This window comes from Eriocheir sinensis, chromosome 12, assembly GCF_024679095.1.
Source record: "Eriocheir sinensis breed Jianghai 21 chromosome 12, ASM2467909v1, whole genome shotgun sequence".
NCBI classification, from domain to species: domain Eukaryota; kingdom Metazoa; phylum Arthropoda; class Malacostraca; order Decapoda; family Varunidae; genus Eriocheir; species Eriocheir sinensis.
Genome location: NC_066520.1, coordinates 19,145,228 through 19,165,094, shown reverse-complemented (window position 1 = coordinate 19,165,094; position 19,867 = coordinate 19,145,228). Strand labels below are relative to the sequence as shown.

Genomic DNA, 19,867 nt, shown 5'->3' with positions numbered 1-19,867 from the left:
TATTGCGCCGGTAGGCATCTTCCCGGTGGGGCCTGATGGTCGGCCCAAGGCTTCTTCCAGGTGGGGCCTGATGGTCGGCCCAGCCCGTTCTGGCGCAGGCGAGTGTTTATCATGTATACCTTACCTTAAAAAAAATGGCTCATTAACACTTGATGTGGCACTAACTAGGCGTGAATAAAGCGTGCATGGAGACAGGCTGAAATTTTATACATGTTGCCTTAAATAACGGCTCTTTGAATCTGGGTGCTGCGGTAACTATATAGGTAAGAGGGTCAACGCAATAGCTGCGCGTGGCCTCAGTGCTCACTGGGGAAACCTGCGGAAGGTAAACTGTGGTAAACTGTTAACTAAGGACGCCACTAAAGGCTGTAATACTCAGGGCCGGAGACAAACCGGCACTGTGTGTGTACACTCTTAAAAGAAACATAACTCTCGAATCTAAACCGGGGTCGCAATACCGTGTTCATAAGTGACATATTTGAATGGTTCACGGCCTCCCAACTTCAATATTTATTTTGATTTTGATTTTTTTTCAAAGAAATTAATAAGAGAAAGAGCAACACATTATCACTACTCTGTTGTCATTTCCTTCAATACAACACGAGTAATTCTTTCAATTAATTCTTTTGTTACCACCGAAAGGGTCCACAACGAGTCACACCTACAAGCTTTCCTTCTCCTAATCTTTTTAACTACCATCGGTGGCGTCACAGCAGTTTCCCGTGAAGGTAGTTTTTCTTCTTTCTCTGTTTCTACAACTTCATTCGTTTTATTGTCGGGCAGAATCTCCTTTTTTGTCTCTGTTCGGTCTACTAACAGAGGTTCATCGCCATTTTCTGTAGCATTCCTACTCTCCACAGATGTTTCCTTGATGGTTTCATGTGAAGGTAGTTTTTCTTCCCTCTCTGCTACAATAATTTCATTCGTTTTATTGCCGGTCAGAATCTCCTTTGTTTTCTCTGTTCGTTCTAGTACCAGAGGTCCATCGCTATTTTCTGTAGCATTCTTACTCTCCACAGATATCATCGTAATGCTCTCCTGTGAAGGTAGTTTTTCTTCCTTCTCTGTTACTAAAACTTTATTCGTTTTATTGCCAGGCAGAATCTCTATTGTTTTCTCTGTTCGTTCTACCTTCTGAGGCCCATCACTATTTTCTGTAACATTCTTACTTTCCACAGATGTCTCCTTGATGGTTTCCTGTGAAGGTCTCGAGATGTATACTAATCCTTGCCGCCTAAATAAATGACCAATATAAATTCTCTAAAGTAAACAACAACAACAACGAAATTGACCTCTCTTTTTGGTCACTCCTTTGACCTCTATTCAGAATGGTGATGAAGAACGTCCACAACAACAACAACAACAACAACAACAACAACAACAACGATAATAGTAATAATAAACCCTGATGAGAAGGAGGAATGGACCAGAAAGGGAAGTCACATGTAAAAGCTGATGAAGGGGAAGGACGAATAGGAGGAGGATGTGGGGACGAAAAAAAATCAGAAAAAGGAAAAGGGAAAAAAGGGAGAGGAAGGGAAGATGAAACCCCGCCTTCCGTGTCTCTATAATAAGTATCATCGTGTGTTTTTCAGGTGGCCTAAACCAACGTTACGAGAATAGCGTCATTTCCTCCTCCTCCTCCTTCCCCCTTCAAGAAAGCTCCCCGTCACGTCCCAGTTTCTTGTGCCGGGCCACTGAGTCACCTTTCCCTCATAACAGCCACTTTAGGCACTCGCCCAGGGCAGCGCCGGGACCTCTAGCGCTCCCGAGGCGACAGTCACCTCTTTTTGCGTCCCTGGAGGCACGTGGAGGCGAAGGTAGTGTTCAGGGAGGCGGTGGTGGCGACCTTCAAGGGGTCATAAATACCGTGGTGGGAGAAGAAGAGTAATAACGAGCTGGTGTACAGGAATGCCGTGTTCTCCGCGCCCAACCTCTGATCCGCGTCACCAGGAGACAGAAAAGTCGGAGTGTTGTCAGTTGTCCGCTTCCTGCTTAATGTAAATGCAGTGTGGTGAGTCTTCGGGACGCTTTAGGGCCCACACGTGATTAAGCGTAATCACTTATTTTTGACCAATAAGATATTAAGATTATCGTTATTGTGGCTATGTAGGTGTGTATACTTGTATATTTATGAGCAGACGTAAGTCAGTATTAGACTTTTTTTTGTTCCCTCCTAAAAGGGGGAAGCACGGGCCTTTGCCAATTAATGTTGGCCAACAGCATGGTGCCGAAAGACCGACTCCATCAGCTGACGTCAGCCGAACCGACCAAGTGGGTCTGTTGACGAGGACTAGCTTGGCTCTGGACCCAAGGTACGAATAGGACTTAATTATGACTCTATCAGGTTCAACTGTACGCTTTAATGTAAATTTATAAACTAATATATTTATCCCAAAATTAAAAGAGCTCGGTAAGCCGACACGCAGTTCTTAAGTCCGACGAACTTCTTCGGCAAATCTGAAACTATTCATCCACTCCTGTGTGGCGCCGGATTGCGGAGGTAATAGGGCGTGGCCACTGTGTATAGAGCAGGAAAGGAGGGTGGGGAACAGCAACGGAAGTGTGACGAACCGGACAGACGAAGAGGAGGAGGAGTTGAAGTAGTAGGAGGAGAAACGGGACAAGCCGGAGGAATGAATTGGTGGGTCAAGCCGAAACGGAAGTCAGGCAGACGTCGACATGCGGAAGAGCGGCAGGTACAGCAGAGGGACAGCTGGGCCGCTAGCGGGACTGGGCGTGGCGTGGCGAGGCAACGGAGGAGTCAATACTATCCTGTTATACTCGTTATAACCGTTACCTGCATTATGCACGAGCACAACTATCCTGCTGAGTGCGTGTAACTATTGCCTCCTTCAGTCATAGGGAATCACAGGCGGCAGTGTTGTTATTTTCTTGTGGCTGATGCGCCTCACAGCCAGCGTTATCATCCACACTCATAAAGTTAGGTATAGCAATTCCTACACGTGGAGTTCAAGCTGTCCAGTATAATATCGCGGCACCTTGCAGTAAAATCACTAAACATTTAACTTTATAGTCGTAACAGCTGCAAAAGCAAGAACAGTAACAGTACAACACTGGCATTACGTAAGACTGACGGAGGCGGCAACAGTTATATCGCTACTAACATGATAGCATAGTTGTGTGCAGTATGAAGAAAGCGTTGCAACGAATACTGTATAATATAATGACATCTCCGGACGACACCGGCGGCGCAGCACCAGCAGGTTGGCTCGTTATGATGTTTACTTCTTCAGCAGAGGCACCGTACAGCAACATCATCAAGTCTTCAGAACGGCAGACACACACACACACACACACACACACACACACACACACACACACACACACACACACGATCAGGAAGTTTCTTTATTATTTTTTTGTTTTGTTTTGTTTACGGAGGAATATATTTTTTTTTCCACATGTTTAGCTTTGGTGTTTAAGATTAATATGAAAGAATGGTTACAAGAGCGGGATTTTAAAAGATATGAAAGGGAGGTAATGAAAAACTATGCTCTCTCTCTCTCTCTCTCTCTCTCTCTCTCTCTCTCATTTAGGTTTATATCGATGTACTAGAAATTTTCATACAACGCTTAATTAAAAAAAAAAACGTGAAGATTGATTTGTATTTTGTTTTTACCCTCAATGAATTAAAAGGAAGCATTCGTTTTTAAGTTTATGATTTGTTTTGCTTCTTTCTCCAGACATTTCGACTATCATAGCAGGGGGAGGGGAAAACATGCCCTCCAGTCTACTCGTACAGGTTCGGGCAAACACTGGGCGGCCAAACAGGTGTGGAAGTACTAATCGTAGTGTTTAAGCTCAAACATTCTGCACCATCAGTGGGAGTACCGTCTCGGGTTACGAAAATACCGGTCCACGCATCACTGTTTCTGCAGCTTTTATGGAACCGGTGAGTTGCGGCAATACTGTTTACATTGTAGATGCTTTTTTGTTTTTTTCTCAGTCTCGTTTATGTGGTCAGCTGCACGACACATGCTTCTTTAGTCTTTACGGGAGGGAGGCAGGACACAGACATACAATAGTCACCCGTAAGCCATTAAAATCGGTGTAGTCAAACGCTTCCATCCCTCACATCAACTATTCCGAAGTCTGAACAGGAGATAAATCGGGTTCCCAGTAGTAGTTTTTAGGTTCATGGTACAGAAGAAGGGTCATCCTACCACCAGGGTCATAAAATTACCCCTGGAAATGGTCAGATAACTACGAAAGCCTTGTCAAAGATGGGAGCCTGGACGCAGAAAGGTTTAGGAATATGACGCTAAGATCTAGTTAGAGGAGAGAACACTACACCGACAAATCGTTCAAGAGCAATGGTGGTTCATTTTGCAATCAGTTACAGCTTTTCACATCATGGTTCTCCCTCGTTTTCCGTTTTCTCTCCGCAGCGACGTTGGAGATCCCACGTACAGGTCACAGTTATCAAGGAAACTGTAATACTCTTAGTCCTCAAGCTACAGTTAGAGAAAACATAAAGACATCGTAGGACATCGGTGGTTGTCTATTACTGCCATTAGTTACTCTTATTTCAAATCATGTACTCCCTTTTCTCGCCTTTTCCCGCACCACCGTAGTGTTCGAGACGTGGACTATGTTATTTTCCCCGCCTGGCTTCTCACGGGGCTAACGGGGACCCTCTGTGGCACCCGGCGTGGGTTTCAGCTCCCACTACGCCTTGCCACATTGACTCACGCACGGTCTGGCCGCCACCTGGAGCTGCGCCGGGTAAGATTTTTCGTTAATGTGACAGTGATTTCGTGATTGCTTTAAGGCTGCAAGGAGATGACTCAATCAATATTCGACACGGTAGAGCACGGCTCACCTATCATAGCTCGGCACAAAAATACTTCAATGACATTTTTTTCTTCTTTTTCCTGTAGGAGAAGGAAACAAATTCGTCACCATTCACGACTATCAAATCACACACTCATTATTATTCAACGTTCGACAAGCAAAAATACTTCTCCCTTCTTTTAACCAACCCTAAGACTGAATAAGCAATCGTTGGAGGAAGGAAAGGAAGGAAAGGAAAGGAAGTTCTGGGTCCATACTTACAAGCATTTCGGGGCTCACACACCTACACTTGATAAGGCTTTCTTTGAGGTTCTGGGCATATTCTTTGGTAGCTTTAAGTGCCTATTAATAGTTTGACAAGGCTTCTGCACCCTCAATGATTAAAAAAACACTCATGAGAGCCCGAATACTCTCTCCTGTGGCTTTGGAAATAGTTGTTGTGTTGATCAGGCTTTCTTAGAGACTAGGTATATTCATGGGTAGTTTTATGAGCCTGCAGTGATAGTTTGACGAGGCTTCTGCACCATGAACGTGAATACCCCATTACTCTCCTATGTGGCTTTGGAAATATATGTTGTGAGCCCTTCTTTGAGGTTCATGGGTAGTTTTATGAGCCTAGTGATAGTTTTACAAGGCTTCTGCACCATTAATCTGAAAAAAACACTCATAAGAACCCGACTACTCTCTCCTGTGGCTTTGAAAATATTTGTTGTGAGGGCCGAAAGTGTCTGAGAATGCGGACCCTGAAAGTGGAAGAAGTGTCTCTGCCGTGGTCTCAGTGATGTGCTGTTCTCGGCGGGTGTGGCGGCGGCGTGGTCAGGCTCGCTAGTAATAAGAAGCTTCCGGGAGCGTTCCTCTTTTTCACGATTCTTTTTTGCCCGCTCACAAACGTCTAAGCTACAAAAATTCCGCAACTTGAAAGAAACGACCAACGTATACTAAGTGCTCACGTTCCTGCCGTACCCATTGATCCTTCCGCCCCGTCCTCTGAAATCTGATATTTTCCTTCGTTTTTTTCTGCTAAAATGAGAATTCCCACGGACCCTCAGCTAGGGCTCTCCTCACGACTCCCAGCTTAGTCCAGATTGCCGTCCAGTCCCATACACACGCTCCTATTCATGTTGTAAGAATGTATGCCCGGCAGATGGTCAACAAATCCCCCTCCAGGCCCATACAAACGCCCCTAGTCCCGATGTAAGGGTATATGGCCGATTGATGGTCCAAATTGCCTCCTATAGTCCCGATGTAAGGGTGTATGGCCGGTTGATGGTCCAGATTGCCTCCTAGTCCCATACACACCCCTAGTCGTGACGCTAATGTGTACGTCCAGCGGATAGTGCTCTTGTCGATGGCTAGTCGGACACGAGTGGGGACGATCGGCTCTCTTCCCAAACAGGCACCACACCGGGAAGTGCAATATCATGAGTTACGAGGCGGAAGACGGCGAAGATAACTGTGTACTGAGAAACGAAGGCGGTGAGGGACACTTCAGGGTTGTAAGAGAGAACGGTGGAGAGGTATTTACCGAAGATGTAGAAGCAAGAGGACAGAAGCAGGAAGGAAGTAAAGGAGTTATGTGGGAGAGTGAATGAATGACAAAGGAAAACTATCACTGTAGAGTTACGATTAGATAGCAGAGAGAGTTGTCCAACGGAAGAAATGTGTATAATTTCCCAGGGGTGAAAGAGTAAAATGAGTATGAAAGCGAATGGGCTGTTCTACCGGGAAGCAAATGAGCCTCGACACTGCTTCGCTTCATCGCTCGAGACTTTCGCTTCGACCCTCTCGCCACATGGCCGTTTTAGTTGTCTGTGGCCTACCAGTTAAGCCACACAAGTCCACGATAACAGGAAGAAGTGCTCAGTGACATTACTTTCCCTGCAATCTCATTCATTTTCTGCCTAATCTTCGTTTTCATGTTCGTTACCTTATTCCCCTCCTCTTCATCTTCCATCCCCGATATGACTTAGCGCCTCATACCACTTGCTCTCTCCCATCCACTCCTTCTCTTACGTCTCAATCTGCCTCATCACTCCTCACTTATTCTGCCTCATATAACACCATCTCCTCCTTTTACCTCTAGTAGCGGAGGCCTTCGAGGTAACACGTATCTATTTGTGGTAAGTTTGGAGAAAACATGATTGCATTTTTCTTGTGTATACCTTTTTTTTCCTGTTTAATGCATGATGTTGATTGAATTCACGAGTTAAATCTTATTATATTATTTTTAAGTTCTTGCTTGTAAACTCCAGAGCAAGCCGAGGTATTGTGCAAGCAAACTGTTTGGCGGAGAGGACTGTGCGAGACGAGGGGTGACTGCTGGCCGGTGCGTGGCGAGCGGGGTGTGGATGATGAAGTGCTGCTGGACTTTTTGTCGACCACGCTCGGCTGGCGCCAGGGATGGTTGTTCTGGCTCCCGTTGCTGCTGTTATTACCTGTCAGTCTTTTCTGGTGGTAATCAGCCGCTAAAAATCTATTCGCATTATTTTGACGGGTAGTTCTCGCCGCTTTCCATGTACCGATAGTATAATGTTCGTTTCTCCCTGATCAGACGGTCTTCACTTATAGTTTGTGAAAGGGAAGCTGCTATGTCCATATATCACCGCTCTGTCAGTTTTCAAGAACAAGGGCGGGGCCAGTTCTAATGTTCTAATGTTCTAGTTCTAAAATCTATTCACATTATATTGACGGGTAGTTTTCGCCGCTTTCCATGTACCGATCGTAGGTATAATGTTCATTCCTCCCTGATCAGACGGTCTTCACTTATAGTTTGTGAGAGGGAAGCTGCTATGTCCATATATCACCGCTCTGTCAGTCTTTCAGAACAAGGGCGGGGCTAGTTCTAATGTATGTATGTATAGAATTCTTTCATGAACTAGGACACTCGGAAAAGAAGAACCAACAGCAAATAGTAAGACTTCGAGGCCAGCGCATTCCCCGATTTGTGAAGTCTTAACTATATAGCTCGTGCTCTTTCCTGATATTCTTTCTTGCGACTGAAAGCATGAATACAATTTTAATCTTATATTGTGCATTTGTATTGAGAGAGAGAGAGAGAGAGAGAGAGAGAGAGAGAGAGAGAGAGAGAGAGAGAGAGAGAGAGAGAGAGAGAGAGAGAGAGAGAGAGAGAGAGAATGGCTGACACTTGACACTCGGAAAGCTGTAAGACACTACGCAAAACGGAAACTTGGCGAAAAAAAAAAGGAAAATGCGTCTCCGCCAACGTTTAGCGCCACAATCTTGGACACAAAAAATTCCGGCCGAAATATATTTACCCATTGTTAGTCTGCGTAATGCCGCGAGTGCCGCCAACGTGCGTCTACTGCCTGGCCTCCTTCAAGTGCGTGTATTACTGTGATCAGGGGGAATGCCACCCAGCAGAACAAGACTCAAGTAGTACCTGTATGCGTCTCGCTCGCGGAAGTCTGCGGAACATGAATGGGGGGCTGTTGGAAGGGGGAGTATGACTGAGAGAGAGAGAGAGAGAGAGAGAGAGAGAGAGAGAGAGACAGACAGACAGACAGACAGACAGACAGACAGACAGACAGACAGACAGACAGACAGACAGACAGACAGACAGACAGACAGACAGACAGACAGACAGACAGAGAGAGAGAGAGAGAGAGAGAGAGAGAGAGAGAGAGAGAGAGAGAGAGAGAGAGAGAGAGAGAGAAACCTTCGTCCTTTAATATAATAGGTAATCGAACATATACCTTAAAATTCCATGGGCCATTTTCAAGGCCACCCAGAAGCTTAACCGGGTTTTCTTGGATGATTTTCCCGTTCAAGATTATAAAGTCAGGTAAAACTATCACTCTATCACCACAAAACAGTCCACGAAAATCCCAGCGACTTCTACGCGAGGCTTTTCAAACAGACAAACTGAGGTGCCGATATGTTTAAAAATGCGGGTTTCAGACACGGACACAGGCATGCAGGCGCTTCCTAGGAGAACTGAAGGCATCCATTAACGATAATAAAAAGTCCATCGAGGCAGCACAACTCGGCAGCCAGATACTATTTCGTAGCTTCCGCGTCCGCCTCTTCTCTCAGCCGACCGCCTTCACGCCCGCTTTCGGTTTTGGTGGGAGGAGCGCCGCCCCGCCACATAGTTCCCACGCTTGTCCCGGCCATTTACTGGGCGTGGAAAAGGCGTAAAAGAGTTGCACGGGGGATGGGGGGGGGATGGAGAGTGAGAGAGACAGACACAGACAGACGGATAGACAGACTGGCATAGACACTGAAAGACACACTGAAAGACACACAAACAGACACACATACAGATAGACAGGGAGATGCACAAACAGACAGACCGTGGCTATAGCGTGTCAGTGTAGGACAAACCAATTATTGTCTGTTACCGACTTGGAAATTTTTAGTGTCACGTTGCATTGGCCACTGACGTGAGATAAATGACTCTGGGAGCAGCGACGGAACACTCATGACTCACGCGTGAGGTCCTTTAATCTTGCGTCCAATTGTCGGCCTAACCAAAAGAGCAAATCGGTGATGCGGCGACATCTGCGTCGGAGCCGCCGCTGCCACGCTGCTGCCTCCACAAAGCTTGATGCTTGAACGAAAGCTGTACTTGTTACTTGCTTCAGCCGTCTAACATTGATAATTTTACAATAAAAGTCCTTAATGTAAAGTTTATTTCTACTAAATTTTGCTCCTGCAAACTTTTACTTTTGTAATACAATTTTCTGACTTAGTTTCCTGTTTTCCAAAATTCGAACTATTTTTATTGCCTGCCCAGTGGAATTCTTATTAACTGATACATTCACTTTTTTTTTTTTTTTTTTGTGGAGTATGCATGCTGTTAATCTTACTGCTCCGGTTCGAACATTCACAGTAGGATTTCTTAAGTAATCAGACATAGTTTATGGTTTCCGTAGAGTTTACCGAAGTATTCATTCCAATGAAGAAAACAGAAGAGGAGTTTAAAAATATATTTATTGCAGGAGCAGGCAAAAGTTAAACTGGATCCTATTTTCGGTTACGGGAGAGCGATGACCACCGTCAACCAAACCACCAACTGACACGGGGTGAGGCGCGGCCGAGGAAAAATCAGTTGACTCCCATTAGCACGTGATGGAGCCGAGTTCTCACACTGTACGAACGCGACTTCCTTGCACGGGACGGACGTGTCAGCGGCGTAAAACTGAAACCACGAATTACAGGCGTTTTGATGTAATGTCTACTTCCTCGTTGTTGTAATTATGTGTGAATATTTGGGTTTTAGAACTGATATTTACGGATCCAAACTGGCTAAGCATTGTTGTAGATGTAGCACAGACGTTGAAGGAAGGTGTTAATGTCCACCAAGGCTCCGGGATTCGAGTAATGTTCCATCTAAAACCAGAAATACGATAATCCCAGAAGACACATCGTTGGTGGCCAGTGATGTCATTTTCGAAGTGTCCATTCTTTATCATTTTCTTTTTAGCTTATGTCACTAACGCACTTTTTTTTGCCTGTCATGTGGTAGCACGTAACAAATCAGCCAGCCACTTTTGATAAACACGTGATATTCTGCATAGTTTAGGCGTGAATAATCTGCGTCGTATCCAAGTACTATGCGCAATTTACTGACCGGAACATCAACTCTATATCAAAATATCTCCTTTATATCTGGCCCTTCCCCTACAACCGTCCATACCAATCACAGTTTAGGTCTACAGTTCTCAAATAGCAGGCGATGATTTTCTGCAGATAGACAAAAGGTAGGCTATTCTATTACGCATTTTCCCTCGTTGCGTCACCTGGATTTACGTGTAATATCATTCTTAACTTTACACAGCAATCATAATGAAAGTTTGGAATTTCAAGTAACAATCGGTAATTTTCAGCAGGTACAGTAGGCAAGAGGTATTCTCTTATCAAGTATTTCATCTCGTCAACTCGGGTCTTGCGTGTGTGTTATCATAATTAACCTTACATACCAGAAATTTCAAGTAACAATAGGTAATTTTCTGCAGGTACAGTAGGCAAAAGGTATTCTCTTATCAAGTATTTCATCTCGTCAACTCTGGTTTTGCGTGTGTGTTATCGTAATTAACCTTACATACCAGAAATTTCAAGTAACAATAGGTAATTTTCTGCAGGTACAGTAGGCAAAAGCTATTATCTCATCAAGTATTTCATCTCGTCAACTCGGGTTTTGCGTGTGTGTTATCGTAATTAACCTTACATACCAGAAATTTCAAGTAACAACAGGTAATTTTCTGCAGGTACAGTAGGCAAAAGCTATTATCTCATCAAGTATTTCCTCTCGTCGCGTCGTGTTATGCGGGTGTTATCATAATTAGCGACCGTTCTCTCCCAGTATGTCAGCAGGGAGAGGGTGGTGCTAACTGTCCGTTCCGCCACGTTGGTATATGCACAGAGGCGCTCCCCAGGTGGTCGAGGGTGCTCCAAGCGGCGTGTAAAGTGGACTAGCGGTGACGAGACGCAGACAGACGTTTGAATTCTCAGAACCAATTTCGCAGTCCAACACAGTGGCTTTGTAATCGCCCGAATCAAACTCTTCAATCTTCTACACTCCATAATGATTAGGTTTTCGATACAGCACTGAATACACAAGAGATTTCCCATATGGTTTCCCCAATACTAGGCTACACAAGGACTTTTAAAAGTCTGTTGTATTGGTTTGGAGGCTTACTAACCCATCATGGCGAACTGTGAAAGTGGACCTAAGTTAAACATCTTGGCACCTTCATTCGCCATTTAAAAAGCCTCTTGTAGAAGTTGCAGGGATTTTCCTGGACTGTTTTGTGATCCTAGTGATAGTTTTACACGACATCTGCACATAGCTGGGCGTTATCGCGATAAGTTATCGCGATACTTTATCGCTGATAACAAAATCGGATAATAATAATAATAATAATAATAATAATAATAATAATAATAATAATAATAATAATAATAATAATAATAATAATAACAATAATAAAAATAACAATAATAATAATAACAATAATAGTAGTAATAATAATAATAATAATAATAATAATAATAATAATAATAATAATAATAATAATAATAATAATAATAATAACAGGAATATTAAGAAACATAATAACAATAATATACCTGCGGTATGTTAAAGATTACGGTAATAAGATAATAAATAAGCATCGATTCTCTCTCTCTCTCTCTCTCTCTCTCTCTCTCTCTCTCTCTCTCTCTCTCTCTCTCTCTCTCTCTGACTGAGTGAGTGTTTGGGAGTGTATGTGTGTGTGTGTGTGTGTGTGTGTGTGTGTGTGTGTGTGTGTGTGTGTGTATGGGGGTGTCTGATTGTGTTATCCTCCTCTTTCTCCTTATTATTAATTTCCCTTTTTCAGGTGCTCAGGTGCCCATCATTTCATTTATTGTCAAAGGCCGAATAGGAGATCAGAGAGAGAGAGAGAGAGAGAGAGAGAGAGAGAGAGAGAGAGAGAGAGAGAGAGAGAGAGACGGAAAACTTTCCTAGTTCCAGCCCACTAATTAGGGAAGCGAGGAGGAGGAGGAGGAGGAGGAGGAAGAAGAAGAAGAAGAAGAAGAAGAAGAAGAAGAAGAAGAAGAAGAGAAAGAGGATAGGGAATAAGAGAGAGAAATCATGAAGGTAATGATATTGATAGTGATGCCGTTCTACTACTACTTCTAAAAATAATAATAATAATAATAATAATAATAATAATAATAATGTTGTGCTGGAAGCTTCCCCCGGCGACCATAGGCCTCTAGAAGGCTCCCGGAGAAACGAGCATATATTATTGCTACATGTTCTTGTATGATCTGAAATATACTGTAATATTCTAGACTGTACTGTTCTGGATATATATAGGAGAAGAGGGCGAGAGAGGCCCAGTCCCAGTGATAGTAAGCTAGTGGTAAGTGAAGAGTCAGAGTGAAGTGTACTACTAAGGAAGAACATTAAACTACAGAAACTGTGCAAAGTGTTTACATATCTCCCTCCCACGGAGTCTCCTGACGGCGACACGGAACCCAAGTAACACGTCCGGCATAACAATAACAATAATGATAACAATGATAATAATAATTATAATAAAACGAAGAAGAAGAAGCCTTCCCTCCTTCACTCCAATTCTCCTTTCCCTTTAATCCTCTCGCATACTCTCTCTCTCTCTCTCTCTCTCTCTCTCTCTCTCTCTCTCTCTCTCTCTCTCTTCTACACACACACACACACACACACACACACACACCTGGACTCGCCTGACAGTTCCCGTCCCCAGGGATATAAGGAGGGACAGGGGGACAGAGGGGGAGGAAAAGCGACCTTGCCAAATTTCGTCTCCAGCGATTTTGAGTGTCTTGAGGAGCAATGCTTACGATAGTACCTGCAGGGTGTTGCGAAGGAGGGAGGAAGGGAGGGAAGGAAAGGAAGCATATGGCACAGAAGGATATGAAGAAGCAACCAGTCTGCCATTGTATCTTTTTAGTTTCCTGGTGCTACTTACACATGTATCCTTAGTTGTATAATCACACTCTGTACTGCCTGGGGGTTGGGATGGCATACTCCTCCCTCCTCCTTTGTTGTTTTACTTGCAACAATAAACTATCAATCAATCAGGACAGTTTTGTAGCTCGATTCCAAGTACAAGAACTCTTTACCGATTTAACCTTGACTTTTTTTGCTTCTTTGCTTTTAACAAGTGGCAAGACATTTCGTCACCAAAGAACACCTATTTGACAAGGCTTTCGTAGGAGTTGTGGGCATTTCCAGGAGTAGTTTTATGACCCTGGTGGTAGTTTGACCTTTCTTCTATTTGACAAAGGCTTTCGCAGGAGTTGTGGGCATTTCCAGGAGTAGTTTTATGACCCTGGTGGTAGTTTGACCCTTCTTCTGTACCATGAACCTAAAGAAACACTCATTAGAACCCGACTGACCCCCTCTTTGACCTTTAGATATAGCTAATGTGAGAAGCGAGTCTTATAAATATAATACCGCAGATCTGCACTGTACCACCACCACCGAGACCACGACCACGACCAAGAAGTGTGTCGCTGAGGAGGAGGAAAGGTGCTGCTGAGTGTTGCTGAGTGTTGGCTAGGACACAACACCCCCACCACACCGCCATGAACGTGCTGAGGCCCCTCCACCGCCTGGCCAGGGTGAGAACACTTGGTGATGCCCGCTGATATATACCAAGGGCCGGGTCGTCCCTCTGGTCATCGTTACTCAACAACTTATTTTGTTATTGAGTGTGTGTTGTGTTATCCAATAGTGGGGTAAAGTACACATAATGAGGCCGGGTTACTTATATTACAGCCATTGTTTACTCTAATCTTCTTTACTTTATTCCTCTTACAGTCATTCTTTACTTTATTCCTTTGTTATATAATCATTTGTATTATTCTAGAACTTCACCCATTTCACGGCGACAAAACACATCGAATCCTATCAGAAAAAAATAGTAAACAGTATCCTCAGGCTTGACACTTATCATAGTGTAGAGCCCCCTTTTCCAACCCTGGGGTCACGACCCAAGCATTTTTCCTGGGGTCGCCAAGACCTCAAAATATCAAAAATGGTGTTATTTTATTATAATAACACATACACAACTAAACTAGTGGGGTCGCAGCCATGTCTACAGGTGCTTGATTGGGGTCACCTGAAAAAAAGGTTGGGAACCACTGGTGTAGAGGGAGCAATGGGAGAAAAAGGCTGATTGGTTATATAATCTTTTAACATGACATGTTGTTTTCATTCAAAATACATCGAAACTTAACAGGAAAAAATAGTTTTGTCTTTGATGAGAGGATGCTGCTTACTGAAAATTTATCACAATATGATGGCACGTCTTTGTGATGTTAGGTCTAGCTAGATTAGAATACGTGAGCACCAAGGGTAGAGCAAAGCCACTCCCCATTAGGAGGCAAGAATATTAATTTTGTCAGTCATGCGTTCAGAGCTCATGAGGAGGAGCTACGAGCTCAGGCGCTGGCTGCCGAGCTGACTGGCGGTGACGCAGCCGGCTTCTGGCGCGGCCTACGAGTCCTGTCCCCGGACTCTCACACGCTCCCTTTACGTGTGGATCAGGCCGTGGGGGAGGAGGACATTGCCACCATGTGGGATGACCACTTCGAGGGTACCCTGAACTTTGTGGCAGACACGGAGAGTGAGAGGGCCCTCCGGAGCTAGCTGCGTGGAGTGACACTGGAGGGCTTTTGCAGTGTCGACCACAGTGAACTGAGGGAGATACTGTGGACCCTCTCCAACAGCGAGGTGCTGGGCGTAGATGGACTTCCCTCTAGTGCCTTTTAAGTATGCACCTCCCCGCCTGGTCTCTTGCTCTGCCTATTTATCAGTGCCTGCATTTGCCATCAATACATACCCTCTCAGGTCTTGGCAGTGCAAATAGTTCCCTTGCTAAAGAGCATGGTTAAAAACCCTGCTCTCTCCAGCAACTATAGGCCTATTGCCATTGCGACTGCCTTGTCAAAAGTGATTGAGAAGGCAGTGCTGCACCGCCTAGAGACCTACCTGAACACGTTGGACAATCAGTTCAGTTACAAGAAAGGGCACGGCACTGAGATGTGTGTGTGGACGTTGAAGAATATCATTGAGTACTACACTTCCAGGGGCTCACCTGTCTACCTTTGCTTCTTTGATGCCAGCAAGGCCTTTGACAGAGTGAACTACTGGAAGCTGTTTAATAAACTTCTTGTAAGGGGAACTCCTGGGTACATTGCCAAGCTCCTAATGTACTGGTACTCTACCCAGGAATTTGCTGTAAAAGGGGAGGCTTCCACTTCGCTGCCATTTAAGACAGCCAATGGTATTCGCCATGGACGGATCCTGTCTCCCTACCTGTACGTCTACACAGATAATCTCACTGCCGCTCTGCGTGACACAGGCACAGGCTGCCACTTACCACATGATAGGTGCATCAACTCGCTGAGTTATGCTAATGACATGGTACTGATGCCGCCCACAGTGGAGGCTCTGCAGGACCTTATTGGAGTGTGTCAGGCGTGTGCTGCCACGCATGATATTGTCTACAACACCACCAAGACAGAGTGCATGGTAGTGCCGCCGCCACACTCCAGGGTGGCCTACCAGACATTAGCGTGGCTAAATGGTAGTGCACTTACATTTGTGGATAGATTCACATACCCTACCTGGGCCATGTCATCAACAGGGAAAGTACCAATGATGATGACATCAAGAAGCAGACCACCAAGCTCACAGTTATCGGCAACACGCTGCTGAGGAGATTCTTCTGCAGCATGGAGGTGAAGTTGGAGTTATTCAGGAGCCACTGCTACTCTTTCTACTGCAACTCGCTGTGGTCGCGGTATAGGACTGCCTCCATGAACCGTCTTAGGGTATGTCATAATGACATCCTCAAGCAGCTTCTGGGGTTTCCTAGATGGACTAGCTCATCCCTGGCCTTCACCGGGCATGGGATAAACTGTCTGGCTGTGCTGTGTCGCCACGCCGTGTACAATATGAGGAGTAGAGTGGAACAATCTGGGAACTCCATCATCACCTCTGTCAGACAGAGCTCAGCCTATGTATGTGGATCTATGCAGCGGGAGTGGCTGGGCCTTTTGTAAATGTAGATTGTGCATAAGTGTGCCATGCACATGCATATATAATTATAAGTTGTCAATTATTTAAGCATTATGTATCTCGGTCGATCTCGTTCGTTTTCTTGTCCTGTTTTTTATATTCGCTGGGCGAAATAAAACCGTTATTATTATTTTCTCAGCTTCAGCGTATATACTGTTGCCATATATCGTTCCCCATCCAACAGTGATGTTAATAAGGTAACTCAAATCAGATTCTTGCTAGATTTTTATCCATCAAGGGATTTATCCATGAATTAGTCACGCGGTGCATTCTATCATGAGTTACTACTATCATGTATTGTTGTCTTGTTATGCACATGCTTGTATTATCTGGGTTGATTTCAGATTTATTGAATGCTTTCATACAGAAAATTTAAAACATATTTCTGATGTAGTGTAATGAGCTTGTGCAGAGAGAGAGAGAGAGAGAGTGTAAATCCTGCAATTAAGACCAGTTTGTGTTGGCAGGCCATGAGTGCGGTGCAGCAGGTTCCCTCGGCCTTGGGCGTTGGAGTCCCAAGAAACAGCAGAGGCCTCGGCATGATCCCCATCGTGATAGAACAGACCGGCCGAGGCGAGAGAGCCTACGATATATTTTCCAGACTCCTCAAGGAACGTATTGTGTGCATAATGGGCCCGGTGAGTAGTGTTTTGCTGTTGCCTAGTATGGGGTATGTTTGCCAGTTTCTGTGATCCATTTCGTTTAGCATTTGTATCAGATAAAAAAAAAAATTGCTTGTAAAACTTAAGCGAGGCATAAAAATTCAATATGGCCAAGAGTTGGATAATGATTCTTTAGTTTTGACAGTAACACATTTTTATTCTTCAGGGTGATATTTTTTCTGATATTCTGATACGAGTTGTAATTGTTATGAGGCAGGGAGTTGTAAATATAGATACAGGTAAATTATTATTACTCTATTATTACCATTACTAATGCTCCAGCCAGTATTGCCAGAATAGTTTGATAATAATACTACAATTTTGACTATTACATTTTTATTCTTGTTCAGTGTTCCAGGGTAATTTTTCTGATACGGGTCCTAATCAGTGAGAGCCAGGTAGTTGGAAATATATATATAGACAGATAGATTATATATATTATTACTATTACTAATGCTAACTACCCAGCATCAAATTGAACCAATGTACTGATGTCATTGCTCACGTCGCCACCTATATAGTGTGGGGCCAGATTATTTCTCGGCCAGACTGAGTACTTGAATGTCTTATAGTAGAAATTTGGTTTTAACTTAACACAAGTAAACATCCAAAGGTTCTGTTTTACTAGATCGACGACAACATTGCAAGCCTGGTGATTGCTCAGCTCCTCTTCCTGCAGTCTGAAAACACCAAAAAGCCCATCCACATGTACATCAACAGGCAAGTAGTGACCAGGGATGAGTATTTGTATTTGGTAGTCTTACTTGAATACATTTGATTACTGTATTTGGGTGTATTTGTATTTGAATTATTATTAATAGAAATAAAAGTATTCTCATTTGTATTTGAATTCAAGGGGAATTCATTTCCTGATGTGTCTTCACATTTCCATGTTCATCATATCTCAGGAAGGAGGAAATACAATCGTAGGAAGGCTGTCTAAAGATGGCTTGTTAAGGTAATGAAAGAGGGAATATACAGGTTAACTCTTGCATTAGTAAATTAGACAGCACAGTGATGAACTAAAGTTGTTGTGTACTGTGACACTTATGCCATTATTCTGTGTAGCCCTGGAGGAGTGGTGACGGCCGGGCTGGGGATCTACGACACCATGCAGTACGTCCAGCCACCCATCGCCACCTGGTGTGTGGGTCAAGCCTGCTCCATGGCCTCCCTGCTGCTGGCCGCTGGCTCTCCAGGCATGAGACATTCTCTACCCAATGCCCGCATCATGGTGCACCAACCCCATGGTGGGGCTCATGTAAGTGTCATTTTTTGTGCTGTGTTGTATCCCAAGTTCTCTGTACTAATAACCACCAACCAGTCTGTGAAGGGTGTGCCTCCCATTAGTTTTCAAGGGTTAGCTCTCCATAATCTTTGCTGCCTAGTTGTCATTAACTAATTAGTGTGGGGTTAAACCATTTGTTAGTGTTGTGTGAGGTCTGGAGATTACTTGCCAGGCACTGCTCGATAGTGTGGACGGGACCTTAGTGACCTATCAGTTTTCTTACTTTACTCAACTTGTATTAAATAATATTAATTAATAATATCTATTCCTTGTGTGTGTGTGTGTGTGTGTATCGGATGTTTTGTATTCTTTTGTTTTCTATGTATCGAATGTCTTGCATTCCTGTTGTTTTCTTTACTTTTAATTTATATAATTTATTAGTTTGTTTTCCCAGTGTGTCAAGGAGAAAATACAGTTTGTTCTTGCATAGTGGCAGTGTCAGGGCTGGTCTTTGGGCAATGAAGGCAAGGCATTAGTGATGGGCGTGGCACCCGCACACTTGCAAGGGGCCCAGCACGTTCAGGTTTCATAAGCATGCTAAGTGACATTAATTTATACTGTATTGGGCTTGGTGGAACTGTCCTCAGCAAGTATTATGTGAGTCTTATGGTGCTGCTTGGTTAATTACAAGAAGGAATTTCTACTATTAAAGTCCTTGAATGGTTCACACTTAACCAAGTTTAATGAATTCTTCTCCTCACAGGGCCAGGCAACAGACATTCAGATACAAGCCGAAGAGATTTTGAGGTTAAAGCACAAAATAAACCACCTCCTAGTGAAGCACTCTGGCCTCCCAATTGAAAAACTTGGTGAGTTCTAGATTATGCAATTACTTGCAAATTCAGTAACAAAAGTTTTGAAGCATTACCATATCCTTGAGCATTGATCTCCACAGTCTTGTCATACTTTCCTTGCTCTTCGTACTTTTAGCTTTACCATTACCATATTTTTTGCTTGCCAGGCCCCATGATGGAGCGTGACAAGTTTATGAGTGCTGACGAGGCCAAGGACTTGGGACTCATCGATGAAGTGCTTGCCAGTCCGCCCAAAGTGGGAGAGTCCACACCACCAAGCCCAGAGTGACAGGAACAGTGTTACCGCTTACCCCTCCACCTCCACCCTTACCAAGAGCAGTGGACGGTAAGGTGGCCAGTCTGTGGTGAGTGCTGTCAAGCATTGAGTTCTGGGAGGCAGCAGGAATGTGTTTGATCTTCCTCAGTCAGGGGAACATGAACACAAGTGGTTTGTACATGGCTAGGAAAATTGTTAAAAGTTATATTGTGTGTGACCTTTGTGGTATTAAAATATTTTAAAATAGTAGTTGTATTTGAACTGATCTCAGTAACTTTTTCCTTTTTGGACTAATCATTTAGACAGAATCTGTACACATTTTACATGCATTTACTTTATGCTAATTTGTGTGTTTTTGATGGGCGGAGGTAAGTCCCAGTCCAGGCAAAGCAGATCCATGGTCATGTGGACTCTGCTGGCTGTGGGCAGAAACACAGACCCCATGAGGAG

At 44.0% G+C, this 19,867-nt stretch overlaps 1 protein-coding gene across 1 annotated transcript; it reads left to right on the top strand.

Annotated features, from left to right (window-relative positions):
• The first annotated feature begins 13,765 nt into the window (after positions 1 to 13,765).
• On the top strand, positions 13,766 to 19,664 carry LOC126997557 (ATP-dependent Clp protease proteolytic subunit-like). The gene is made up of 6 exons (XM_050858726.1): positions 13,766 to 13,932; positions 16,864 to 17,034; positions 17,687 to 17,778; positions 18,127 to 18,319; positions 19,050 to 19,155; positions 19,308 to 19,664. The coding sequence occupies exons 1-6, from the start codon at positions 13,897 to 13,899 to the stop codon at positions 19,427 to 19,429; spliced, it is 720 nt and encodes a 239-aa protein (XP_050714683.1). The 5' UTR covers positions 13,766 to 13,896; the 3' UTR covers positions 19,430 to 19,664.
• Positions 19,665 to 19,867: the final 203 nt, after the last annotated feature.

Excerpts from the sequence above, each read along its gene's own strand:
- LOC126997557 (XM_050858726.1), top strand. The coding sequence starts at position 13,897 with ATGAACGTGCTGAGGCCCCTCCACCGCCTGGCCAGG. Across the intron at positions 13,933-16,863 it reads CCCTCCACCGCCTGGCCAGG|GCCATGAGTGCGGTGCAGCA; the intron begins GTGAGAACACTT and ends TTGTGTTGGCAG. Across the intron at positions 17,779-18,126 it reads ATCCACATGTACATCAACAG|CCCTGGAGGAGTGGTGACGG; the intron begins GCAAGTAGTGAC and ends TATTCTGTGTAG.